This window comes from Tetrao urogallus (genome assembly GCF_951394365.1).
Source record: "Tetrao urogallus genome assembly, chromosome: 20".
Taxonomy (NCBI): Eukaryota; Metazoa; Chordata; class Aves; order Galliformes; family Phasianidae; genus Tetrao; species Tetrao urogallus.
The window spans coordinates 7,811,803-7,839,294 of NC_136833.1; the positions used below are offsets into that span (position 1 = coordinate 7,811,803).

General features: G+C 49.3%; 1 protein-coding gene across 1 annotated transcript; it reads right to left on the minus strand.

The window, feature by feature from the left end:
- Window positions 1-4,142: 4,142 nt before the first annotated feature.
- TBX4 (T-box transcription factor 4) lies at window positions 4,143-26,912 on the minus strand (the record flags this gene model as incomplete). The annotated part of the gene is made up of 8 exons (XM_079545346.1): window positions 4,143-4,765; window positions 5,961-6,202; window positions 6,627-6,715; window positions 7,792-7,944; window positions 14,936-15,083; window positions 16,558-16,677; window positions 25,886-25,980; window positions 26,757-26,912. The coding sequence occupies 8 exons, from the start codon at window positions 26,910-26,912 to the stop codon at window positions 4,143-4,145; spliced, it is 1,626 nt and encodes a 541-aa protein (XP_079401472.1).
- Window positions 26,913-27,492: the final 580 nt, after the last annotated feature.

The window sequence follows — 27,492 nt, forward strand, 5'->3', positions numbered from 1 at the left end:
TGCCTGAAGGCTTTTCCTTAGGGGAGGGGGCTCTGTGATGGGCACCACCTGGGCAGCAGTTTCACATGTGACACTGTTTTTGTTTTGAATTCGTGTCGGAAAAGGCTTTTTTGCTTTTGTTGTACCGCTCCCAACATTTTCTGCTCTTTCATTTTTAATATTGAACCTGTACTTTGTAGAAAGGAAATAGGTCAAAACTTTATTCTCCCCAGCAGCAAGTTGTTGGCTCATGACTTCTGTTACAACCAACTATCAAAGCAATGAAAGCCCTCGCTTCACATTGAATTTGGGCTGCCTCTTGTCACAGGCAAGTGCGTGGCACCTCCTTGGAGCAGAACCTTAAATTAAAATATTGTAAATTTTTTGCTGCTCCAGCAGTACTGCAGAAATGCAAGTGGCCAAGGGGGGAGGAGGTTTTTTCCTCCTGCTGGAATTTTTCACTATAACCATCCTCAGGGGAGTTCTCATCTTCAAAAGAAACATTCCTTCTATACAAGCTGCAAAAAGAATTATTTAATGACATCATAAATTAATACAGAGAGGCACAAATTTTCCAAAATGTGGAGAAAGAGAAAAAAAAAATTATCGTTTGCCAAAAACACCCAAGCTCTTCCAGACTTAGGCCTCTCCTGAGCCTGGGAGCTGCCAACGATACCAAACTGAACGGTGGGGTTTCTGGCATGACTCAAGTTTAGCTTGTTTAAATTTTGGCAAATACTCGTATTACTCATATACTCAGCAAACTGATACAAATATTTGTTCTATTTAGAGTGAAGTCCAAACTCACTGCTGGCACCAGTGCTGCTGGACTCGGTGGAACTAATCTTGCTCATGCCAGTATTAAATTTGGACATCTACCTTAAAGAAAAACAGCCTTTGAGGTACAGATTAGAATACATCAATGGAAAACAGAACTTGTGTGTAGCCAAGTTTTCCTCACTTGCTAATTTTTGCTTTAATCTGATTTGAACTGGACCACGTTTTTCTGGACTTGGGCTGCTACTCGCTGTTATGATGCAGCCACCAGGTCAGAGCTGGAGCTGGAAAAGCCTTCATGCACGTGAAGTTCTCTGCATTCTTGAGAAGTGAAATCTGTAGTAAGTAGAGCCTGGGCACAGTGAGCATATTTGATTGATTTTAGTGCTGTATAGGTTGCTTCTTTTTAATGATGCCTTCAGTTTACTGTTTCTGGTTTGTAAAGCAAATAGACAAACAACCAACCAGATGGGAAATGCAGACCTGCCTTGGGGCTTGGGTTCCTCATCTGGTCGCACCTGCGCTTTGCCCATGAGCTCTCTCTGGGTTCGGATTCAAAAAACAGGTTAGGCATTTTGCAATGAGAAGAGCAAGTCGAAAGCCACCACCCTTCCATTCCTTAATGCAGCCAAAGGATGCCCCAAGGGTGTGCTGGCTGAGGATCTGTGCTCAGTTCAGCTGTGGTTTGTAAGCAGCATGCTGTTTAATGCTATCTAAATGTTTTTATAAAGGTCAAGTAAGAGTGGGATCCTCCTAACTTAACTTTAGCCATTTAGAAATGAGAAATCTAGTCTGCCTGAGCTAGATTCCTCTGTGAGTGGAAAATATCAGCACTGCAGAATGATTCATCCCATTTTAATCTGCCCAGTCTCTCTCCATTGACTATAAAAGGGGCCGGGATCACCAGATTAGCATATACCCAAATTTTAGACTCATATGTGCTCACTCAGCATTTTACAATCAGCCCTGCAGTGGCCATACCAGGTACTATTTTCATAGCTCATGGTGTGCCACAGGGCTGCACGCAGTGCCTGCACAGCTCCCGTGGCTCCTGGAGCAATGAATCTTGGCTGTGAGCATTGCTGCATGTGTCCTCAGCCTCAGCCTTAAAACCTGGATTGCTTACAGGTTCAGGGCTCATCTGTACTGCCTTGACAGAAAGCTGCTGGGCCAATTCTTGTAGGAGCTGCTTCCAAAACTGCCTTAGATGCATAAATATTGTATTGAGCGACATAAAGTTAAAAAAAAAAAGTTAAAAAAAGAAGCAGTGACTACTCCTTGAAAAGGGCATTATTATTATTGGCCATAGTTGTGAAACAGGTAAAATATCCCAAAAAGAGTCAAGTGCACATCTGGATAAAGTGTGGGATTGGTGTAATTGGACAGAAGAAGGGAGAAGACAGAGCAGGCATCCAGTAATTCACCACGGAACAGCTTTATGCTTGTTATTGAAATGCAGCCAGAGACAGTTAATAGTAGTAAAATGACTTTATGTTCTGATATGTAAAATAAAATGTCCATGCTATGTAAGAAACAGTTGAAAATTCCACACCACCTGTATCTATCGTGGTTTCTAATAAAATTTTATCTGTAGTATATATGGTTTTTATCTAACCAATCCTTAGTTTTTACATCGAAGGTGTGTAATTAAAAAAAAAAATCTTAAATAGATGTCTTTCAAAAAAAAAAAAAAAAAAACAAACCTTGCAACATTCATTTTTATTAAGTATTTCATTTGTAAAAAGCAAAGCTGAATTGGACACGTGGCCTGCATTTGTGATATATATATATATTTTTATATATATATAATATATATATATGTATATAAATAGCTATTCAGCATGCAAAAATTGTAGTGATTTTGAAAATCTGATTACAAAATGCACACCAGTCACACACCATCTGCTGCATGTGTGTAGGTTGTCCAGGTGGGAGCGTGCCCTCCATGGTGGCCTCAGGGCTGCCCCGCTGCGAGCAGCTGCCCTCGATCATCAGCCTCTCCTCGTTGGAATGGATTCATCCAAATGCAGAAGTGCCTCCTGACTTCTAAGTGTGTATTTCAGCCTTTTGCCTTCGCCCAGTTGGGAAGCAAGGGGTGGGAAGCACAAACCCAACCCTCTGATCACAACTGAAGCTTCAGTACTGCGCTCTTTAGTGGAAAAAGCTCCCAGCGCCACCGCTCAGCAGCACGGAGGAGGGCACAGTCCCTGCTGCAGGGCTTTTCAGGTGAAATCAGAGAGAGATTTGTTCAGTAAGGAGCACAGCTTCCTCCCACATGAGTCGGCTCAGCGATTCTCAGTGCCTCCTGGGGGCACTCTGTAAGCAAAGTCAGCACGGATGGAGTCAGCTCAAGATACTTCCACGGTAAGCAGTGGTAGCAACCTCTACATTGGTCGTGGATTTTTACCTGCTTTACAAATAGTTGTACACTGTAAAGCCTGACAGGCAATGGGAACTCCTTCTGCTCCCACCCCACAATTAAAGACCGCTCCTCCATGCCTTCTTTATGCTGAAAACAATTCTTCCCAAGCTAGCTGAAAAAAAAAAAAAAAAAAAAAAAAAAAAAAAAAAAAAAGACATAGCACAAAAAGCGCGTTTCAGCTGAATGCAAAAGAAATGAAGGACCAGCAAATACAGAAACCCTTTCTGGAAAGTATTAGCGACTTTTAAGCTTAAATTTCATAAATATATTGCAATAAGCAAGTGTGATTTGATCAACAGAGTCTGAAGACACTGGGTATGTTCCTAATGCTGCAATTAATTTGCTGTTTGGCCCGGGGCGCAACGCTTCACTTCTCAGTCTCCCACAGCCATGATTGATGGGGGAAGAAGGGACATTTGAGCACCGGTGCTTCTCCTCTCTGCGCTGTGCTGGGAAGGTCTGGACAGGCACCTCACCACTGGCATCAGAGGAAAGGAAATTCCTGCAGGTGGACAGAGCCTAACACGTGCTGCTACAGCAGTCCTGGAGCTACACAGCCCAACGGATCGCTTCTTCTTTGGTTTGGGGGGTTCTGTGACTTTGCCAACTGAGTACCATACAAACGAAGCTCGTGTTTTTCCCAAAAAGCCAAAATTTGCTCGTGGACGTTTACTGTTACAGGCAAAAGTGAATGACAGACGACTTCACTCGTTAGTCCAGAAGATGGTTTCTATCAGATCGGTAATGAAGACGTGAGAATTAATTCATTCGGAAGTGAGTCAGAGGCTGATGGATCCAGGAGTCGGAATTCTCAGTGTGCCCGAGATGGGCTCTCCCCGCACGCACGCGCCCCTGGGAAATGCATGCTCGTCTCACCCAAGTGCAAGTTACCCACAGGTATAACGCTGCCTTAGCACCGTCCCGGAGCAGTAACGCAAGCTGCGGCACCGCTGGGCCCGCGGAGTCACCCGTCCGTCCAGTTCTCCACCGTCCCCATTCCTGAATGGTACTGCAGCGAGGACTCCCGCGACAAGGAGAAGCTTTGGGAATAGAGGAACTCATTGGCAGCGTTGAGGTGTGGGGAAGGCGGCTTCCTCTCACACACGGACGGGTGCACTCTTTCCCTTGGGAAAGACGATGGGGGGACGCGCTCCCGAACCTGAGACTGGGCCAGCTGGTTGTAGACACTGAAGTGGCTGTTCCCCGGGGGCTGTGAGCCCTGCCCCGCGATGGACGGGAGCCGCGGCATCATGGTGGTGGCTGTGAAATGGGCTGGAAAGGGCTGGTAGGGCACAGTTTCCATTGTCTGAACACTGTAGCTGGTGTAAGGTGCGACTGAAGTCCACATATTGCAGCTCAGCGGGGGAGGCGGAGGCGGCAAGTCATCCACCGCCGGCACGCCTGCGATCTCAGCCCCTGACCCAGAGTACATGCAGGCTTCCCGTGGGGCCACCTCGCTGCAGTAGGACGGGCTCAGCATCTGCTGCTCGTAGGGTGGTGGGGAGCGGAAGTAGTGATCATCACCCACTGACGAGGAGGCCTCCAGGTAGGAACGCTTGCAGGGCAGGTCCAGGTGCCGCGCGCTTTCTGCGGGAAAAGAAAAAGAGCTCAGGGATGGGACTTCAGAACTCAGGATTGTTCCGCTACACCACCAGTGCTCTTTTTCAGACCATTTCAGACAACGTGCAATACCAACAAGGTGTCGTGTTGCAAAATATTGGAGTAATTCCCATCATCCTCCCAAGCACGCTGATGACATTTATCAGGGTAAGTAAGTGACTATTCTCACATCAGGGATTACTTCACCTTCATCCAGATAACAGAGGTCCATGGCACTCCTGCAGCTCTACTCCTGACAAACTCAAGAAGTCTCTGAAAGGGTCTTATCACAGCCCTCCTTCCTGTCAGTACCAAAATCACTGTACATTTCCCAGATATTCATGTCAAAAGCTGCAGAAATATCTCAAGATAAAGGAGACCTTTCCCAGCTGCCCATTCTTCTTCTCAGCCTCACATGCGGGAGCTCGTTAGCTGGTCAGAATGCTGCATTTATGAACTCATCTGCAAATTAAACATCTGCTAGAAGAACACATTTGCTTCACAGTCCTTATTTCTGGTGGTATTGAATTCCTCATTTGCCCATGATCAGAGGATTCTCACAGCTTAAATAAATTAGCAGCCAATGAGACATGCAAATAGAAGGATTTGGCTGCGTGAATAATTTTCCTTCTAACTTGAAACATGCCATGATCTCATCTGATCTGGACTAAAAGGAAGACAACACAGCTACAGCTCGCTTCAAGTTAGGACCAGCTGATAAGGAGAAGGATGCGTGGCCTCCACCGCCCCACTGCTTGCACTGGGATAACTACAATGGCTTCTCCTGCAAAGTGCTCATTCAGGGCAACTTCCTCAATGCTGATGGCCACGTCAGGACATTTCAGGATAGATAAGGCCTCCTCCCTGCAAATGTTATTAACTCGGATGACTTATCAAGTGATAATTTTTCAGTGTGGCTTCATTCCATTTAAATTATGTGTACTGATTGTTGGTTTTGTTTTGCTTTTTTTTTAGCTCAGAGCCTCAATTTGCCCTCTATGGGACGAAACCACTAACAACTGCCCAAAGATCCAGCTTGTGAACCCTGACCCTCCAAAACACTTTGATCACTTTGAAGATTAAGGTCTAAGAGACACATCCAAAACAAACTGGGATTATGGGTAAACTTTCAGTGCTCTTAGGCCTATTTGCTGCAATATTTTTCAGTGTAAACTCGAGTTACCTCTTCTCTTCAGGCAGTGATAGAAGAGCCCTGAATCTCTCTGTGCTGTGAAGGTGTTGAGTGACAGATCTTGAGTATCTGAGGCTGCAAACTGCATGTGAGCACCGTTCTCGTACTGGTAGTGTTGGAGGGTCTGGTGACTGCCATGGAGCGGGTTAACATCTGGCTTGGTCGAGAGCTGGCCATGGCTGGACACCAACCTCTGCCTCATGATGCTTTTGGAAATCACTGGGTATTCTTTGCTGAAGAAGGCGAGAAAAATATCACCGGTTAGACAGCATCAGCATGACCAGGAGGATGAAATATGAGTTTGGCTGCCCCAGCACATCCCCATCCAACGGCTCCACGCCTTTGCCAAGCACGATGAGCTAACCTTCACCATGCTCCGGGCGTGGGCAAGCATTGCAACAGCACACGAAATGCATCACTCGGCTACAGGCTACAGGAAGATCTTGTCAGAGGCAGGGAGGGCATGAAATGCCCTCAAATACAAGAAAATTGGATGCCCCACAGCATTCAACAGTTTTCTTCAAAGAGGTGCAGCACGTTGACAGTAAGACAAGGGCAAAGGGGCTGAGCAGTGCATGCCAGACACCACACGGCTACACGCAGCAGCCAAATTCAGCCTGCTGACCCAGAGCCCTCCCATCCGTCCTCCAACCATACCTTTGGAGCCGTGCCACGCGCAGGTCGCTGTCGTCGCTTCCCCTGAATCCCTTCGCAAAGGGGTTGTTCTCAATTTTCAGCTGAGTTATCTTTAAGAGAAGGAAAGCAAGCAGAAATCATGTGAAAACAGATGGGATGATGGGCGGAGGGGCTGAGTCCTCTGGTGCCCGGTGGGTTCCTTCAAAAGAAGACGTTGCCACCACCTGCACTGCGCTCAGCCACCAGCCCCTGCCCACGCACAGCAGTGACAGTGGGAGTATTAAGTTTATGGAGCACTTTGGGGGCCTCAGGGATGAAAGGCACCATTGACCTCGATATTTTAAGGAGGTATTAAATAAGCGCTTTTGAGCCTTTTTGGTTAACCACGTTTGGGCAATTGGTCATTTTACACCAATGTCTACAACTTTTCAAACAGGATTCACTTTGGTGCCTAAATACGTCCCTTTTTTTCCCCTGTCTTACCATACCACACTCATCCAGGCTGCCACTCTGAGCCTTTTAACTGCTTGCTAATTGCAAAATCTTGCAAGGACTGTGTGCCTCAAAGGACACACAGCCATCTGTTCAGGAGGAAGAGGCACCCAGGGATCACCGCAAATAGGACCGCAACCCAGTGCTGCCCTGACCCAGTGCATGGAAAAGATGTGGAGAAACCCAACCCTGCAGTCAGTGCATCGCTGTGCCACACACCCAACGCACATCCCCAGGCCCTTGTGTTTTGTGTTCCCCCCCCCCCCCCCCCAACAAAACACAAACACCTGGAGCCCCCTCCTACCTTCACCTCCTAACCACAGCGCAGGCTCCTAGCTCGGTTTTATGGTTGCATTCCTTGTGTGCCTTGCTAAACACACATGCTGTAATTACTTTTTGCTGTAGATTTATGAGCAAGCTTTTCCCAGCTGTTATTGGATTTGCTCACTGTTTTGAATGACATCTTAGAGTTTATTATTATCCAATTCATTAGTTCCTGGGTGATCAGGCCTTGCCAGGCTGTTGGTGCCCAGCGCTTGTGCTTCCCCTTAGCTACATCCTCTGGCCCATCAGCCATGCTTCGAGAGGGCTGCAATGGAAACTCAGCTTTTTGAGCAGTTCTGTTCCCTCCCCAAGCAAAGCTATAGGAGCACACAGCCCAAAATGAGCCCCTTTGGACCCCAAAGTGCCGTACCTTGTGGTTCTGGTAGGAGGTCACCGAGATAAAGGACGTCTCTGGAAACACGTGGGTGCAGAATGCCGTGTTCTTCGAGCCAAAAGCGTTGTTCTCATCTGCCTTCACAATGTGCAGCCGTGGCTGGTATTTGTGCATTGAATTGAGGATAATCTGGAAAACAATTGGTGCTAAAGTGAACAATCCAATTTTGTAAAAAATGGCAAGTCTTGGCCACTTGACAGCTTGGTCCCACTAGCGCTACGCTTCAGCTTTGCTTTCAGACTGTAGGGGAAAACAACATTGTATAACATGTACAACCCACAGCAGAGTGGGTCTCTGCTGCTCTGGCAAGTGATGCTGTGCTGAACTTGGAGCTTTTCTGCTGAATGCTCCTTTTCTTATTGCTATTGGACAGAGTCAGCCTGGGTGGAAACAAAGCTGTAAATTTTTTTCTCAGCTCACATTGAAGCTGCAAAATACATATAATTCGCCAGCAGACTGGTCCATAAAGCTTCCCCATAAAATACTTTACAGAGCTGAAAAACAGCAAAAGCAAAAAAATATATATATATCACAGAAACCACGGAGGGGGAAAAAAAAAAAAAGAAAGTCTGTATTTTTCTTTCATCGGCCGCTAAGAGAAAGCTTCAACCAGAAGGTTTTCTGCAGGTCGTGCAGCAGATCCCACGGGTAACCCTGCAGGTGAGACGTGGCTGGAGAATGGTGAGGAGGGGCTGTGGGACGCAGTGGGCATTCAGCCCCCCCAGTGCACGCAGGGCACAGCGCTGGGCTCTGCCAAGGCACGCAGGGGCTGGTGCCTCATTGTTCTGCCACAAGAATGGCTGTGCCCACATGTGACAAAGTAGTTTAAAGAAATGGATTTTCTTCTAAGGAGTGGGATGGGTTTTAAGAAAAGCCTCTATTCCTCTCTCTGGACAAAGAAAAAATTATTTGCTTCTGGTTTCCTCAACACAGCACTCTTCAGCCTCTTCCCACTCCCAAACCATCTTCCAGCTGTTCCTGGGGCTGGATTGTCCTCAGCATGGCCAACACCCTGAGCAGCCACAGGACACATTCAGCCCCACGGAGATATGGAATCAACAGGGAATTCTGCACAGGTTGAGTCTGCAGGAGGTGGTGGTGAGATGGGCAAAGGGATGGGCGTGCGGGCAGGTGGATTGGACGTGTGGATGGATGGATGAATAGAAGGATGGATGGATGGGCAGACAAATGGATGGGTGGGTAAATGAACAAATGGATGGATGGACAGACAGATGGATAGATGGAAAAACATTGACTGATGCACAGAAAGGACAGAAGGATGCATGGACAGACAAAACCACAGTTTGCATAAGTTCACACAAAGTGTGGATTTAGCCCATTTTAAATGAAAAATAATATGAAAGAGAAGTTTGCCTCAAGATCAGCTGGACATGCACAGTGCCACAGTGCTGCACTGCAGCTGGACAGGAGGCACTGCTCAGGGCTCGTGCTCCCCACGCCCCTCCATCCGGCCACACGGATCTGCCCACAGTAGCAGGCTGCATTATATATACCACTTAAACACAATTTTTATTGTTGACATTTTCCAGACAACCCTCCTTGCTCCCCAAGAGAGAGAATGAGGAATTTTTGGCATTTTATCAGCTTTGCATCACGTCTCCGAAGCACTTTGTGGCTGCTGATACGCAGGCTGTAGAGCTGAGAGGGTCGGCTCAGGTTTTGGGTTGCAGCTTTTGCTGCGCTTTCATGTGGCGGCCTCTCGTAAAACAGCCGAGATGAGCAACGCCAGAAGGCTGAGGCTCATAAGAAAGGGCACGTCAATTTTCAATAATTAAGGGTTGATAAATATGGGTTGTCTGGAGCAGAAGCTGAAGGGTGCTGAGCTTTGCTCACCTCCTGTCCCCAGCTGCCCGGGTCTGGCAAGGCAACGTGTGGCTCCAAATCAGAACAAGTGAATGGCATTTAACCTCAGATTTCCAGCGGGTGGATGAGCAGCCTGTTTCCTACCTCCTCTCCAATACAGTACCCTTGAGGGCATAAAGATTCCTTTAAAAAACCCTTTTCTTGGCCTGAGCCTTTTCCAGCTCCAACACAAACTGGAAGAAGCCTTTGGAAGGATTGTTGACAGATGCACATGGTTACATCCATGGCTACAAATCCTCCCAGAGGTTCACTTTGAGCTGCTTGATATCTATGGGGGGTAAAACACCGAAACAACTTAATCTAACCGACTGCAATGTGCTTTTGCCCCTTGCCCCAGGGTGAAATACGCAGCACTTTGTCCCAGGTGCAGGAAGCAAGCATTGAATTGACCTGCCCACTGCCTGTATTCCCACCAACAACTTTCTGGAAAGCAAGAAGTACACACACACACACACACACACCCTGCTTGCTTGCCCTTGGTTTAAGCACCATGCACTCAAAGCCCCTGAAAAATCATTCAAAAAATCCTCCTCAGCCTCAGCTGTAAACCTCAGCGCCTGCGCGATTGGAACGCCAATAATTTGGGATAAATACTTTTAAAGGCTGCTGTGGAAAACCGGTCGCTGGCTAAAAATACACAAAACAAATGTAAATTCCACTGCAGTGACGAACATCAGTGGAAAGATTAACTTAAAGAATTGTGTCAAAAAATGAGAGGCATTTTAATTGATGGGACAGAGCTTGGCAGCACAGAACTCAGATTTGAGATGGGCATTGCCTTGTGCCCCACTGATGGCCACAGATGGCCCCAAGTCCAGGCCCACAGATATGGGATTTTCCACCCCCCCCATCTGCCTCCTTTGTGGTGATCACACTGTTGGCAACTGGAACTTCAAGTGTAATATAGTTCTTCTCTCCTTTTTTTTTTTTTTTTTTTTTTTTTCCCTTCCCCCCTTTTTTTGGCACTCCTCACTCAAGAGCAAATGTCAAAAAATGGTGTCATTTGCTCCTTCCATTTAATGCCAACTTGGAAAAACACTGCGTGAGCATCTCAGCGTCTCAACCTGGGTCCGAGTTTGGCACTTTGCAGGACATGGCCTGGAGGGTCAGAGCTGGGCACGGCCCCATCACAATCCCCAAAAAATCAGCAGTAAAACGTATTTACTTCCATATGAAATTTGGGGAGTTGATTTAAGAGCACTCCCTGTTTCTCCAAGGTATCAAATATCATATGATGCAGTGGTTGCCACGGCAACTGCCTTTTTTATATTGAATAGTAAACGTCTACGAAAAAGCCACATAATTTTATGGCTGCTCCCATGGGATCACATCATAACTAATAGAAAATCTCTCATTTTTGTACATTTTTCTGCTTCTTTCTTCCTTCCCTCTATTCTTTTTAGACTGAAGCGCCCAGCCTCACGCCTGCAGGTCGCATCCCTACCCACGACAACACAAACAGCCCCAACCAAATGCTATGTGCAACCTCCACGGCTCCATCACCACCTGCCCCAACCCTCCATGTTCCCATCTGGCCCCAGGACGCTGCTGTAGGAGCAGAACCCAGGGCTGTGCTGGAGGAGCCGCCCCACGCCGAGCACCTCCTGGCAGTCTGCACAACAGGGAACGGAGGGGAATGCTGGAAAATCCTGGGAAAAATTCAACATGAGCTCAGACAAATTGTTCCCCACACAAGGGCCAACGCTGCAATATTTTTTGCTTGCTTTCTTTCTTGGTCCTTTGTTGCCTAACGGTCAACTGAGGTGGGCAGTGGTGTTTCCTGAGTTCTTGACGCAGAGATGCTGGGGAGGGGAACAAATACTCTGCCTCATGACCATGGAGACATGCACCATGACCTCAGCACAGCACTGCTCCTTGGTGCAGGAACAGAACAAAGCCAGCAGCACAAAGCTCTCTGCTGGATGCCACTGTTCAACCGTAACTCAACTGGAAGATGTCACCTAAAAATCGATGGGTTATAAGGAAGGCAATACCATCTCTTGCGTATCCAACTAAGCTCTTCTTCATGCCAGCCCCCTAAAAACTGACTTCAAACTTACACAAAAGGGTTGCATTTTGAAATGTTTTAAATGAATAGAGAAAGGAGGCACTGGTTGCCACCCGTGTCACCACAACTGCGCCATTGGGTGGTGGCCCAAGGCACACACCTGGCCTGGTCACAAAGCATGGAGCAAGAAAGTGACAAATCCTAAGTTGAATTTGGGGTTTTGTAAGATTAAGAGGACATGAACCTAAATGGCCTGGGTGTTCCTGGCAAGCAAAGGGAAAGATGATGAAATTGAAAGAAAAAAAATGAGAAGGAAACACCGAGTGATAATAAAATAAAACCAAGGATACAAAAAAAAAAAAAAAAAAAAATAGAGAGAGAGAGAGAGAGAGAGAGAGAGAGGGAAGTAACAAAAACTCATCAAAATTGAAGAGTAAAGCCAGAAAACAGATGTTTGGGGCCAAGAAAAATCAAGAATATCACTCGAAATGTCAGCAGAAGTGATAGATCACCCCTAGCACTCCACAGCCTTAAGCCTTGGGAGATTACATCTCCAAAACCAAACCAGCACTGTGATGGGCAGCAGGAACAGAGCCCTGCAGTGACTCAGAGGTCCCAGGGAGCAGGGCAGGTGCAGCAGCAATGTGCTGGGGGGGTGAAACTCAACCTCAGCTGCCACCTGCGCCAATCTCCACTTCTAATCTCTGTTTCCTTGTCTGTTTTTCCATAGGAATATTTTTATATATTCTGTAAAGAGTGTAATTTCCAACCAATACGGGCCTGCCAGAAATAGCCATGCAATGCAGTCACCCTAACCCAGCTGGCCCAGGGGATGGGCAAAGGCCAGGGCAGGGGCTGCATCTCAGAGGGGCTCCCACCAACACCAAAGACCAAACCTAAATGCTCTGCATTCACACCGATGCTGCACCACTCAGCACTGTGTGCAAAACCAGAAGTGGTAACTTCTCTGTCAGAGAGCTGCCACTGTGAGCAGCTCCAGCAGCACCTCATAGCAAGAGGTGAAGGGAAACCCAACCAGGAAGACAACAGCAAAGGAATTCAGGTCCCTGCAACGAGCACCCCCGGCCATAAGGGCCATCTCACAGGCACCCTCCACTTTGTTGTTTACATACTTGAAACCTCTGGAGAAAGTGGAATTCCATTCATCAGCATTTATCACTGTGGAAGTATTTGTTGCGACTCGCTCAGTTTTTCCCTGAGCTAACCCCTGACAGACACCAGCATCCTGCATCCCTTCCAGCAAGCAGTTGTTTCTGTGATGTAAGGATGGCTCAAACAGCTGAGGGCTCCAATAGCACGTGGCAGGGCACAGCCTGCTTCCCCAGGGAGGAGGGATGCTCATGCTGTGCCCAGGAGCACTGCGAGCAGGAGATGCCACCATATCTCCATGTCCTCATGCCCACCAGAAAGTCACACCGACGGTCACCCAAGGCTCTGTGCATGCACACATTGCTCTGCAAATCATGAGCAGCAGGATTTTGCTCAGATCATTGGTGTCTCAGTGCTCTCTTTAGCATCAGACCGACCTCCAATGCCAAGCATCCCACAGACTGTTGATTTCTTAAATCCATTCTCAACTCTGTTCCTCAGCCTGATGTGAAAGGAACTCTTCACGGTTGGAAAATCCCCCACCCCACAGACACTGCATGAGGACACACGTTCCCTCTGCTCCTGCAGCTCACCCGTGGGAGTTTGCAGGCAGATCACAGCGCTCTGCGCTTCATTTCTTCTCGAAAACACAATTTCTATTCTATTCCTTTCTATGACAAACTGCACAGATCTGTGCCATTATGCACAGCACCCATGCAGGGCACGGCTCATAGAACAAGGGCTGCTGCCCATGCCCTGCAGTGCTGCCCCAGCCCAGCCCGGAGCTGCGGGTTTTGAGGTTTGGAGGAAATCAGTGACAAAAGGAAACAGGCAGCCAGCAGAGCTGGAGCACGAGAAGCAAACAAACCGTGCGGCTTTCCACACTTGTTTGCTTTAGGCAGCCTCGAGAGAAGGGTTGCGACGGCTGGGATGGATTCCTAGAAAGGAGAAGCTGTGATTAAGCATAATGCAGGGCCCTGTGCAGGAGTGGGATGGGGGCAGCAGCACCACAGATTGCTGCGTTTCCAGCCCTGAAACCTTCACGCTGAACAGGTGCTGAGCCCAGGTTGTTCAAAAGCAAATCGCTCATTGAGCAGCCTCGAGAGGAGCTGTCAGAGAAGTGTCTGAACCCCATGCAAAGTGAGCTCCATCCATGTCATGGTGAGGCTCTGTGGGAAGACAGTGCTGCCAGAAGGAGGAGAAAAGGCTCTTTCTCACTCAAACACAGTGTTAAAATCGCAGTTAAGTAATGACACAGTTGGGAGAAGCAACCATTTCGCGTTGCAAAAGCAACACCACACATCCTGTTTGTTTCACAGGCACACCAAACATCCTGTTTTACAGCTTGCATTTTACAGCATAAACAACAATATATATTAAGCTGCACTGCTAAGCAAGGGGAAAAATGCAATGGGAGCACAGGAGGGAAACTGCACAGCGAGCAGCGCAGAGTGGCTGCACAAAACTCTCAGCTCTGCTTCCTCCTGCACAACTCCAGAGGGCTGTTCTCACTTCATGCCATGGTGCTTTCACCCTTAAAGATGAGTGGAAGATGGGGGTGGCTGTGATTGATAACATCAGCATGGAGCCTTTGGGGTCAGCAGACAGGGCAGGGCTGGCACAGCCGCTCTGCAGCAGCACCAGGACACGTGTAGATGGCTTTGGGAGTGGGAAATTCACAGAAAATTGTGTGCACTGAGAAAATCCTGGGCCCTGTTTCCCTTTCTCCAGTCACTGAGGTTGGTTTGTTTCTATGTGACTTTCAGCTAGGACAGTGGAAAACATCAGGTATGTTGTTCAACACACTGAGGTCAATAAATGTTCATTTCCCACTTCTGCATTCACCATAAACATGAATATATTCCAAATGAAATACTGTCTTTTACAGGGCCACCAAAGCCAACCTGGAGAAAAACACCTTCATGCAACTTGTTTCTGCAAGCTGCAGGAACAATGGCTGGGCTGAAAACCCCACAGCATCCCTGCAACCATACAACAGCCTGTTCAGCATCCCTGCATCCCACCCAGCACTGCATCCAGCGTCCATCCCTGCATCCACCCAGCACGCTCATTATGGGCCCAACCCAAAGGATTGCCCTCGAAGAACTTTGCTCTTACATGCCCGAAGGGATCCAGGTGGTTGTTGGTGAGTTTCAGCTTCTGGAAGGACACGAGCTGCCTCATCCAGTGCGCTCCAGTGGCAGGTGAGTCAGGATGCACATACAGCCGGCCCGGCATGGCCGGCTCTGCCTTCCCAGCCACCATCCTGCAAGCACAGTGATCACATTGCAGCACTGTCTGTCCCACAGAAAGCACTGCCATTGACCTCCCCTTGCAAACCACGGTGCAGCCATGTCCTGGGTCTCCAAGAGGCTCCCGCTGCCCGTGGGATCTCTTTGTCCCAATGTCACAGCTGGCAGAGCTGAACCACCGTCTCCTTGGGTCACTGTGTTGACATTAGCCAAGGAGGACACCTTGCTTGGGTCTTTGGAGAAGGCTGGCCACGGATGAAGTCTTCCAAGACCATCCAGCAGAAAACACTTCTCAGTGTCAGTTCCTATGGGATGGGGCTGGGCGCTGCCCCTTTGCGCCCACATCCCCCCTTTCCCACATATCCAACCCTCCACCAGCATTCATGGATGTGAAACCTCACTGCGATGCATGGCTTCGTGGCAGCTCCCCCATTACTGTGTATTGTTCTCTTCTCATAAAACACCAATAAAGGCATTATGACCAAAAACAACAGAGACTTTCCAGCAGCAATAAAATGAAAAGGGGAAATAGCTCTAGGGCTGGCAAAAGCTAAATTAAACAAAGTTAACAACTATCCATCATCCAGGGCTTAATGGTTAAAGCACAAAGTGGGCTGCGTGCTCCATCTACTCCTCTTACCCAAAGGCACTGCAGGACAAAAGGGAGTAGAGAAGAAATTTTTGAAATCTAGAGCAGCCCTAATGTGCAAGTGAATTACTGCAGTTTTATAGGATGTTGCTGTTCCCATTGAAATGAGTATGAAGTTTTCCATGGCTTGTCCTGACTTTCTGCTTACTGCTGCATGGTGAAAAGATGAGCACGGCCCATTCTCAGTGAGGGAGGCTGCTGGGCATTGTTCTGGGGAGAAACAAAAGGGGAAAAAAACACGCTCCCTCTGTCAGAAAGCAAAACTCCATCTGCCTCTGGGGTAAGCAACTTTACTATCAAAGACACAGCAAAGGGAGGGAATTACAGAAGAGGGAAAAACTCTGGTGGAAGAATACTGAATGAGAAGGAAAGAGGCAGTGGGTGGGAGAGCTGTTCCCCCACGTTACATAGCTCATCCCCAAGTGCAAAATATTGCTGCTGGAGAAAAGAAAAAGTGTACAACTTCCCTCATTTCCCATGGATTCATGATTTTAAGGCCAAAATGCACCATTGGGTCACCGATTCCAGCCCCTGGCACGCACAGGCTGCAGGCTCACACTCACATGCCTGCACGAGGCCAAGCAACCTGTGGCATCTCCTCTGATATGACCTTCTGTCCTTTGGAGATGGATGATCCACATCTACCAGCAAGCAATCCCTTGGCTTGTCCAGAATACTCAAATTTTTCTGGCTTTAACTTTCAGCCACTGGTGATCATTGGGTCTATGGCTGCTCTGTGCCAGAGCTCTAGGACACCAGCATCACCCATGGGCAGTGGAACCATCCATCCACCTACAATTCATAATAAAAGGAAAGCAAACAGGAGAACGTCCTCTTACCATTTATTGTCGCAGAATTTGTACCGGTGGTCATCGGCCGGGACGATGTCAATCAACAGAATGTACTTGGTCTTGGGATTCATTCCAGTCACCTTGACCTTGTAGCTGGGAAACATCCTCCTTAGGAAAAGCAAAGGGTTAGCACATGAAAGAGCAGCCTAAAGTAGGTGGAAACACAGAGCAGTGCCCCAGAGGGCAGCTCCAACACCAGCAGATGGTGAATCCAAGCTGGGATAAAGGAGGTGTAAAGCAAACTGCTGCCTACACACTGCCACAGTGAGCATTGCCCTTCTCCAAGTGTGAGCTGTGAATGGGAACAGAGAGCTTCACTACAATCACTTGTTATTAAAGATAGAGGCATATATCTCACTTATCTAAGAAACCTTTACCAAAACATACTATTTAATACTGCATCTTATCAGTATACATGATCAATATAAATGTGACCCAACATTTCTGGCCCTTCAGAAATCACCAGCACTGGCGTTTGCACAGCTAGGCACTTGCTACAATCAGAAAGATTAGCACAGCAGAAGGGCAATATAAAAACATAACTACAAAGGGAGCAGTGCAGGTAGGAGGGAATTTCACAGGAAAGCAAACGTGCTCGCTCATCCCTGAAGAGCTCAGCTTGCAGAAAAGACCCCACAATGAGGGATCTCCAACCAGAGATCCTGCCCTCGTGGCAATCAGCCTTAAATGGGGTCTGAGAGAGGTGCAGCCAGGCTCCATCCCTTCAGTCTCAGCTGAATTGCCTTCACCTGTGCTCCCAGGGCTGACGGATCCTTTCCCCAGGTGATCAATCATGGTTCAGGCCATGACTCTGCGGTTCCCATACAGCACTTCACATCCCCTGAGCCGCTGTTCCCTTGGCCCCATCATCGCAGTCTCCTCCTCACCCAGTCAAAAAGCAAAACACACCAACCAAGTCAACGGAGCAAACCAGCTCACTGTGCTCTTCCATCAGTTGGCCAAGGCAGCTGCCAAACGGGCTGTGATGTCTCCTTGCCATCAGCACAAGGGGAGGGGAGATGAAAATGTTTCCGTGCTTGGATCATCGATTGTTCTAATTAAGCCCTAATGTCACTGCTCCACCGGAGGCCCTCCTGCCACTCCCTTGGTCCAGCAGCACCATTTTGTAGCAGCGTGAGGAGAAGGCAACAAAATGGGCCCTGTTTGAAATCATCTCAATCGACTCTTTTACATGCCCTGCATAAATTCCAGATGTTTACCATGTAATTAGCCGGGACTAAAAAGGGGTGGTTTACCAATGTCCGTATTTGATTTTCATTCATAAACTCTGCGCTCCTCTTAACCTTGCCCTCATACAGGTAAGCACCTGTATAAATACAGTAGGACATTTCAATTTGTGAATACACAGCCCAATTCACACATTGAAAAAAATCGTGTGAGGAATCCGATCCGAATGCCAAGCGTTAAAACCTTAAAATTACATTTAAAAATGAAACCAAGAAGAGGAGGAACGGATTAAAAACCAGCAAAGGGAACGATGTGATCCGGCGGTGGCTGCGTCGTACCCGGATTTTCCAACACTGAGCTTCTGATTTTCTTTCTTTTCCCCAATCATTTCATTTACCGACGTACATCCAAGCTGCTAAAGTAGCCGGACTGATATATTGTAAATGTTAAGTGCTTTTTTAATGGCGTTTAAAATTAAGCTTCAGCATATGGAGTTCATACAGCGTGGACATGCCTGAGTTTATAATGTTCTTTCGTATAGCCCTCTAAAATAAATACAAAGAGCCAAAGTACTACTATAATATATACAGCCGGAATTCTTTCAGGATAACAAATGGGGACCCGCATCTGATGGGAGGTGTTGCTTAACTTGCGCGCCGCTCGCTATCTCGCGGTGGTAGCGTTGGGCTCAGCCGTCAGCAGCCGCCGCCACGTTTGCCAACTCCCCACATTCTTTTCCAGGAAAACACGGGGTAGGTTTTAGTAATTTGGCTGCTCGTGACCATTTCATCATTATTATTAGCTGCTGCGTTTTGGCCTTTAAAAAAATATATATATATGCAACTAACGCGCTGTCCAGGGACTTGTCAGTTTAATTTTCTTAATGAAAACATATTTCTCAACCCCTTGGCAGGGGCTGGTTTAGTAAATACATCCTTGCAATGGGATACAAACACGGGCTGTGCGTTGCTGGTGGGGAGGCATGGCAAAGCGCAGCGCCGCGTCCAACTCAAAGCCGTCACGGAGCTTTGCTTAGGAATAAAAAGACGTGGAGCACCGAACCGTGCGGCTCCGTGCGGCTCCCGGCGCGCGCTGGGACACAGCCAGCATCTGCCTGCCCAATTCATGGCTCCAGGCAGGAACTCCCCTGTGGATGGGCGTTCTCGCAGAGGATGGGGCATGTTGGCCAACTTTCCCCGACAATAGCTCACTTGATCATTGAGAGTGGCCAAGAGCTCCACTGCGTGCTTTGCTGCACTCTATCCTGCCAAGATTGGTTATGAAAATGGTAAGCTTGGGGTTTCTGGGGAGCTCGGTGGGGTTCTGCGCTGGGTTCGCAGCAAAGGGCGAATCCAACATCAAGTAGAGCTTCAGCCATCGCCCATCCACCTTCGGTTTGGATCCAAAGCCCTGGGAGGTAATGGCCCAGCATGCAGAAAGCCCCCAGCATATGCGAATGCCACCACTTTCCCAAAATGCTGAGTTTTTTCCCCTTTATGCCCTTTTTTTGGAAGGACCAACACAGGCGTGACCTTGCACAAGCACCCAGCAAGAGCTGGGTTGGAAGACCCCAGTTTTGGACATGTCTAAATGCCTCTTCTCCCCATCCCCTACCCCTCCCAGTGCAGAAGGAACCATGCAGAACACACCTCGAGGGGCTCCTGAACCCCCCTGTTGGACGTCAGGACGGATGGGGACATTGCTGTGTCCTGCAGGCAGGGCTCTGGCACAGCTCTGGTGCAGATGAAATGTACCAAAAACAGCAAAAGCCAGGAAAATAAACAAGCAGCATGATTCCAGAGCCCTCCCAAGCTTCAAAGATGATGTGCTGGTGAATTATTTGTTCTGATAATGAAGCAGTCACTGCTTAGCTAAGTTTATGCTAGGCACATTTTATCTCTATGTGATATTCACAAATTGTTTTAAAATGAACTGTTAGAATAAGCATCTCTTGTTTATTTATTTATTCTATTGCTACCCAATCCCCTCAGCCATGCAGCAGTTACTGACACGGAGCCAAGGCTCCTATTATGTTCAAACAAAATTTAATTAATGTGTAATTGGTTGGTTGGATTTGGATCAGAGCAATAAGGGGAAAGATTTGCTTTCATTATTTGGGGCAGCAATTCCCTTCAGGCTCACGGGCATCTGACCCATATCTCACTTCAGGTCGGTGTAAAGCACTGGGATGAGGGGACAGGGAACAGGGGATGGCAGCCCTGCGAAGCCCAGATCAAGGGCTGAGTCAGTGCCCTCTGAAGCACATGGGAACACAGGCACTGGAGCTCTCCCTGTGTCCTGTGCTGGCACTGATGCTGCCAAGGCTCCCTTCTCTTTGGGGTATAAATCTGCCAAAGTCCTTCAGCTGTTCAGAAGGTGAAGACTTGTTTCCAACAGCACTTCCAGCAGGATGAAGGTTTTCAAGGACAGGCGGTGATTTTGCAGTCCTTTGTTTTGGGGTGGGCAAGAAAAGTGCAGGGATTGAGTGCCCAGACATTTCAGCACAGCCCTATCTGGGAAGGGATCCCCACGGCGCATTGGGGCGTGAAAAACAATCCGAAGAACAAAAAAAATCACTCAACATCTCGGCCAACGTGCTGAAGGCTGCCTCCTCAGAAATGGGCAGAGAAGCCTCCAGCCGTGCTCCCAAAGCACCAATGCAGACTGCACACATAAAACCCCGAGAACTTGGCCTAAAATTCCCCATCAGAATTGCTGCCTATGGATGTTACTGCTCGTCTTCATGGTTAGGACAGAAAGGAGTGGTGCGTGGAGGCCCCAAGAACCACGTTCTCATTCTGATGAACTTTCCTCTTTTTCCTAATTTCCCTTCTTCTGACAAATATTTCTTCCATTGACTTCACGCATCTTTAAAAATAATATTCTCCGGGGCAGATGAAAACAAATTTGGGGATGTCAGCTGTTTCTTTTAGGCTTTTAAATGGCATTTCCTTTTTGATAGATTCTTGCTTTCAGAAAATACTTTCAAGAGATCAAAGAGTTTTCCAACAGGGTCCCATTTTCCCAGTGTCTCCTAACCTCAGTCCCTTATTTCTCTTATCACCCACGCCACTCCGCTATGACGCTCTGTATACAAAGTAAGAGCAGTTAACTTTGAAGTGCTGGATTAGCCCATGCCAGATCCTTGCCTCAGAATAACAAACAATACAGGTTCAACAGGAGTTCTCATCAGTAGTTCATTTTTCAGCCCCAAATTCACTGTCACTAACACAAGCAACATTGAACTCTCAGTCTATGGGCAGATAGGAGAGATTTATCTGGTGGCAGGACCATGACCTAGTGATGAGGAGGTCAGACAGTTAAGGGATTTTTATATTTTGGGATGGCGAGGCTTTATTTTATTCTTTTTTTTTTTTCCCTCTCTCTCTCTTTCTGGCATCCAATTTTTAAATAAAACATTGTTTCTCACGTACTTGAGGACTTGGTTAGCTGCAGGGCTGCGGCCGTGGCTGAGGAACATGTCCTCCCCTGCGTGGGTGCCGAGGTGGTGCTGGGACCTCCATCCCTGCTCCGTGCATGGCCAAACCCTGCAGCCAACCCGGGGAAGGCTTTGGGAACGGGCGTAGCTCTGAGCATCCCAAGGCTTCATGATCCCAACGGCGAGGATCGCAGGATGAAAAATAAAATCCCATCCCTGCCCTGCCCGGCGTGCCAGAGCTCCGTCCCTTTGCCAAAGCTGTCGACATCGTTAGCAGCTCAGCCAACAGCACGGCAGTGATCTCCATTCCCCCCCAAGCAAGACTTTGCCCTAAGAGGGTAATTCCAGGACCCCAAATGTTGTGCTGAGCAGCTCAAACATTCCTGAAATATCCGCTTTATTTCCAAGTTTTAAGTTGATGGCGCACATTCCAGCGCTCAGCTCGGATATTAAGGTTTGCTTTTGGATCAAAAACCTTCAGGAGAGATTCTTGTAGCTGCCTCAGAAGGTTCTGGACAAAAGTTTCCCTTTATTGTAATGAGAACTGGGCATCCACATGCCCTACGGAGCCATGGAAAATGTAACTTTTAAGGGATTATTCACAGAGGAAAGCTGCACCAGCTCAGCCAAAGCAGTTCTACTTCTTCAGACCTTGATGTCCTAAAAACTACTTTTATTTTGGTTTACTAAAGTTGATTAGGAACAGATTTATTTTTTTTTTTCTTTTTAAAACCAAAACGAGCCACTTTTAAAATGAAACCTGAACATCTGAAGGGGGGGGGGGGGGGGGGGGGGGGGCGTCTTTTCCACACATGCAAACCACTTTATTGAGTCCTTTTTTTTTCTTTCTTCTTCTTTTTCCTGCACGGTATTTTCCTACACGTGCCCATCAGAACCTGCTACCGTAGGGCTGAGGCTGTCCCTGTAACACCCCCAGAGCTCAGGGTCAGCACCTCCATCCCCATTCACCGTAGAGGAGTTGGATTGAGTGACCTTTTAGGGTTCCTTCCAACTCAAACGACTCTATGATCTCCTGCTCCCACCCCTGAGCAGGTGGTGCTGCTATAGAAGAACGACCTATTTTTCTTCTTGGTCAGCTGCTGTTTATGAGAGATTTGTCATAGCCTGCATCAAACTCTTTGTCCCTGGCAATATTTGGATAGAAACTGCAGAGCTACAGAAATTGGCACCTGGAAACCCCAGCGAACGGCCAAAGCTAAATGAAGGTTGGCAGAAAGCAGAGCCCCGAGTGCATACGGGAACATTCACTTCCTGCAAAAACAACGCTTGGAAGGCGAGATCGAGCACAGAATTAGGAGACACAGCGGGTTTTGCCGCGAGGTTAAAAAACAACAACAACACCAACAGCAGCAATTGTTCAGTTAAATGAAGTCACATTGGGAAAGAGGAGTTAGAGCGAAATACCCCATGTGCTCCCTGCCCTGAACAGCCGTACCAACACACCCGGAGCAGTCCCCTCACTGCCGAGCCCCTGCAAAGCCCCGCACCTAGCACTGTGCTGCTGCGAGGACCCCGCTGCTCCGCTGCACGCCGCAACCCCGCGTGTCCCCTTTAGCCCCTTCCAGCTCGATTTCGTTCGTTTGTCTGAACACAACAGCTTGGAAAACTCTTTTTCGGGAGGATTTGGGGATATTCGTATCCTATAGAAACAAAGGGAACGGCCGGTGAGTGCTCGCAGCGGCCGGGGCAGCGGCCGCCCCGTCGGGGTTGAGGGAGGCTGAGGGCGCGGGGTCCCGCACGGCACGGCGCGGGGCAGCGGCAGCGGCCGCCCCGTCGGGGCTGGGATTGGGGATCCGACACGGCCTTTCCCGGCCACCTCCCCCCCGGTCCCTACTCAGCCCCTCAACCCGCGGTTGCCCACGGAGCAGCGCGTTCATCCTCCAAAAAGCCGCACGAGAAAATTCTCCCGAGAGCGAATTCGTAATTAGGGCGAAGCTCCGGGGGGAAAACGGGGACGGAACGCTGAGATACGGAGCTCGGAGCTGCGGCCCGAGAGGTGCGGGGTTTTACGGCCGAAGGAGGCGCGGTTGGATGCAGAGTTCAGGGAACTTTGCTAACATAAACTTTTTATCTTTTGATGATCCTTTTAATATAAAATAATCTCTCTCCCTTTTTGTCTTTTTTTTTCCCTCCCTCCCACAATGAAGCAGCCGAACATTAAAAAGATAGCGAGCGCATTTTAAAGATGTTTCCACTTTATAAATCACGCTTTCTTGGCAACAACGCGATTCCTATTGCAGCGCTGAGCTCGCTGCGCTCTCCTAATGTCTCCTACAGATCAGCCCTGAGAGGGAGTAATAATCCCCCAAAGTAATTCTCAGCCCTAAATTCCCCATAATTTATAGTGGCCGCGTTCTGCGGAGCGCCGCAAAGAACGAAACCGATGACTGCCCCTCTCCCCCCCCCCCCAGCGTTATCGATATTTGCCTTGTTTAGACAGAGAGCCCATTTTACACCGCGGCCGCGGAATTAGCGCTTCCGCTGAGCTTTGCGTTTCCTCCCCACGGAGCGAACTTGTCACGAAAGTCACATTTTCTTTCCTTTTTCGAGGGCTTGAAACTTAAAAAACTGGGATTCGATCCCTTTTCGTTTGTGCCCTTGGGGCTGAGCAGCCCCACGATGCGGGCTCCCATCCGCAGAGCATCTCAGTCTGTGCTGGGAGGGGATGCGGCCCCATCAATGCCTGCAATCCGCCGCTTTCCCTCCCCCCCCTCCCACCTCAGTGCTAAATACGAGTACACACAATTCTCCATCAACCCTCATTTTTTTTAATTGGGTCGAGGGGAGGTTTGTTATTGGCACTTTTTGTTATTAAACGGCTTGCGTGGAAAGAGGAATGAAACCTGCTGTAAATCTCGGTTTGCGTTTCGCCATTCGCAACTCGGGACAGCTTTGATCCCGGTAGCGGCACCGGGGGGGTCCGCGGGACCGGACGGGGCCGAATGGGATGGGATGGGATGGGATGGGATGGGATGGGATGGGATGGGATGGGATGGGATGGGATGGGATGGGATGGGATGGGATGGGAAAGGAAGGGGCTGCGGGACTTGAGCTGCTCGGCCCGAGCCGACAAAACCTTGCCCCGCATTTTCAGACTGTTTTCAGTTGGATGCAGGGAGAAGAACTGAAATCCCCGTTTTGTTTCAGGGAATTCAGGGGATTTTAGCACGAAAGAATTCTTTCGGTTTTGTTTCTTTTTGCTTTTTTTTTTTTTTTTTAATGTATCTATATTATTAATTTCTTGCCAATACTGCATCTATTCATCTTTTTATTTCACTGATCCGAATTTTAGAAGCTTGTCGCCCAGCAGCACAGTGCCCCATCACGCAGCTGCCATTTGCCGTGCCCCCCCCCCCCGCCGCCCCATCTCTGGAGGAAGGTGTGTGAGCACTGCCAGCTTCTCCGGACAAAGAATGTGGGGCCGAGCCCTATCCATATGGATTTGTTTAAACAATCCACGTTAAGTCTTACAAAGAGATAACATGCACATTTGAGATGCTTAGGGTCTAGAATTTGGTAAAGATATTACACGTCCCGAGCAGACACGCTCAGATTCTATAAATTAAGGGTAAAATATTTGAGGTCTTGATCCCCCCCGTCTTGGCTGCTTCAAGTAGCGGCCCTATCGGATCCGGCTCTTCCCATCAGCGGAAGCCACAGAACGAGCCCTACGATTTCATGCAACGTGATAAGGGCAGAGTTACCTGAGAGATCGCTTCGTATACAAAACAAAGAGCGACAGAAGGGAGCAGCTCCGGCCCGGCACCTCCTCCCCGGGGCAGAGAGAGGCTCCGAACGCGGGCCGTGGGCTGGGGGGCAACGGGAGAAGGGAAACATCCCCCCTACCCTCAACCCCAACCCCCAGCTCTGCTCCCATAGAAGTTTCGACGAGTCTTAATGAATTAAACTCATTTTAACACCCAACTTCGACAATGTTGGTTCTCTGCCGCTGCCCGGCACCTCGCAGCTTTGTTGGAAAGAAAAGTATTTCGGTGCCGAATGCTCACAGCGGTTGCGTTCTGCTCGTAGGAGGGATCGGGGGGGGGGACGCTGTCTGTGCTCTGTGTCCCACTGCCATCCCCGCAGCGCTCCGAGCACGGACGGGCCCTGTGCACCCCCCTCCTCCCCCCCGAGCCTGCCTCGAGTGAAGCTGTTGTGATTCGGACCCAATTCGGACCCAATTCGCTTCTAAGGAAACGCAGAATTTTGTTCCCTTGGATTTTGGACTGAGAAGCGTTAGCTCTCAATCTTCCAGTTTCGAGCCTAAAAGCACACCCTAAACCTGCACACCATTTCGGTGCCAAAAAATCCCGCTGTGCAGAGTTGGGGGGGCGGGGGAAATATCTAGAAGTGGAGCCGCAATTCAGGTAAAGTCCTTTAAAAAAAATTAATTGATAGGATAATTTGGAAAAATAAAAAATAATAAGAAAAAAAAGAAGCAGCACCAAAGAGAACGGGCATTAATCGCACCCAACGCTTCCCTGCAGCCACTCCTCGCTGCCGCCCCGCTCCAACACACACAGTTTGCAGAGAGAAAACGATCGCCCTGAAATCCACCCTGACGATGACCGTGTATTTATGTTAACGCAGCGGTGCTCCGTTCGCGGCTGAAGGATGGGGACATTTCGTACGGATCAGAAACAAAAGAGCCCGGGGATGCCCACTGACCTGCCTGCTTTGGTTATGATCATTTCGGTGCCCGCTTCATGGAACTTCTTCCATAGCTCCTTCTCGTGGAGATAGACTTTGATATTTTCTATCGTCTGCAAATTAAAATGAAATAAAATAAAGAGAATGAGAAATAGCAACGAGCGGCCAGGGAGCGCCCTGGGAAGGGCCGTCCGACGGCACCGGAGCAACGGGGAGAGCTGCAGCGCAGGGCAGGAGAGGGTCCCGAAAATTCCACCTCCCTTTGCCACAAATAAAAGCAACAAACGGAGCTCGCTTTGAATTGCAGAGCTTCACATCCAGGCCGGGCAATGCGGCCAAAGGGACTTTTTAATTGTTTTGTTATTATTATTTTTTTTTTTTTAGGGCTTTCTGTGCCCAGGCGGCACAGGCGGACCCCGACGGTGCCCGAGGGTTCCCTGAAAGCGGGGCCTGGAATGGCCGTAGGGACGCGGCGAGGCCGCACGGCGCTGCTCGGCTGATTCCGCGGAATTGGGGCTGAGCAGCCGCGAAACGGCCCAGGTTTAGTTTTGTCAAAATAAAAGACCAAAAAAAAAAGCAGCAACATCAAAACCGGCGCCGAAAGGCAACGCCGGGCCGGACACCGCTCGGGAAGTGTCCGTGCAGAATGACCGCACCGAGGGGCGCAGCGGCATGCTTGCAGGGGAAAAAATAAATAAACGAAGGGGAAAAAAAAAATTATAATAATTGAAAATAGCGATTTCATCGCGATTCCTCGACCCACAGCCCGGAAAGATGAACGGCCGAGGGAAGCTCCGGCACCTCGCCGGGAGCAGAAGCGGCTTTCCCGGCCCGGCAGGACACGACGGGCAGCAGTGCCCGTTTGCTCGACGGCGCGGTCCGTGCGTACCTGCTCGGGGTCGGGGAGCTGCGGGCTGCTGAGCGGAGTGCTGCTGCCCCCGGCTACGCCGAGGACGGGGGAGCCCGCGGAGGAGTCCGCATGGCCGGGTGCGGGGGCTGTTGGAAACCCTTCCTCGGTTTCAGACAGGCTTTTCTCCTGGAGCATTTCCTTAGGGGGTGAAGAGAGGTGCACCGTTAGCTCGCAGCACCGGGGGCTTCGTCCAGATCGAGCCCCCCGTCCCGGCCACGTCCAGCGGCGGGGGTCGGGCCCCTAGGTGCTTCGTTAGGCGGTGGTCCCTCTGCCTGAGCTCGGCAGACTGGGACGTGACACCCCGGGCCCCGGGGGAAGCCGCTGTGCCCGGTAGAGCCTGGCCGAGACGGGCCGGGCCCGCCTGCCCTCCCCGGCGGGCCTCCCACGCGTGGCCGTGCTCCAGCCCGAAGCCCGGCAGCTCCGTTTAGATGTGACCGCAGCCTCCCCGTCCCGACCCTTCCTCACTTCTCCTCCCCTCTCCGCTTTTTGTCACCGTACGAGGCCGATACCCGCCGGGGAGAGCGGCTCGGCCCGGCCGCTCCTCTGTCCCCGTCCCGTCGGGGCTCCGCGACGGCGCTCGGGGCTGCAGGCAAAGCGCTGCGGCGGAGCCGGGCAGCGTAAACAGGCGGAGTGCAGGGCTTGAGATAAAAGGGCCCCTCTTAAACTTGGAAGGAGACTGGGAAAAGCCAATAAAGATAAGGCCTGACAGCTCCGC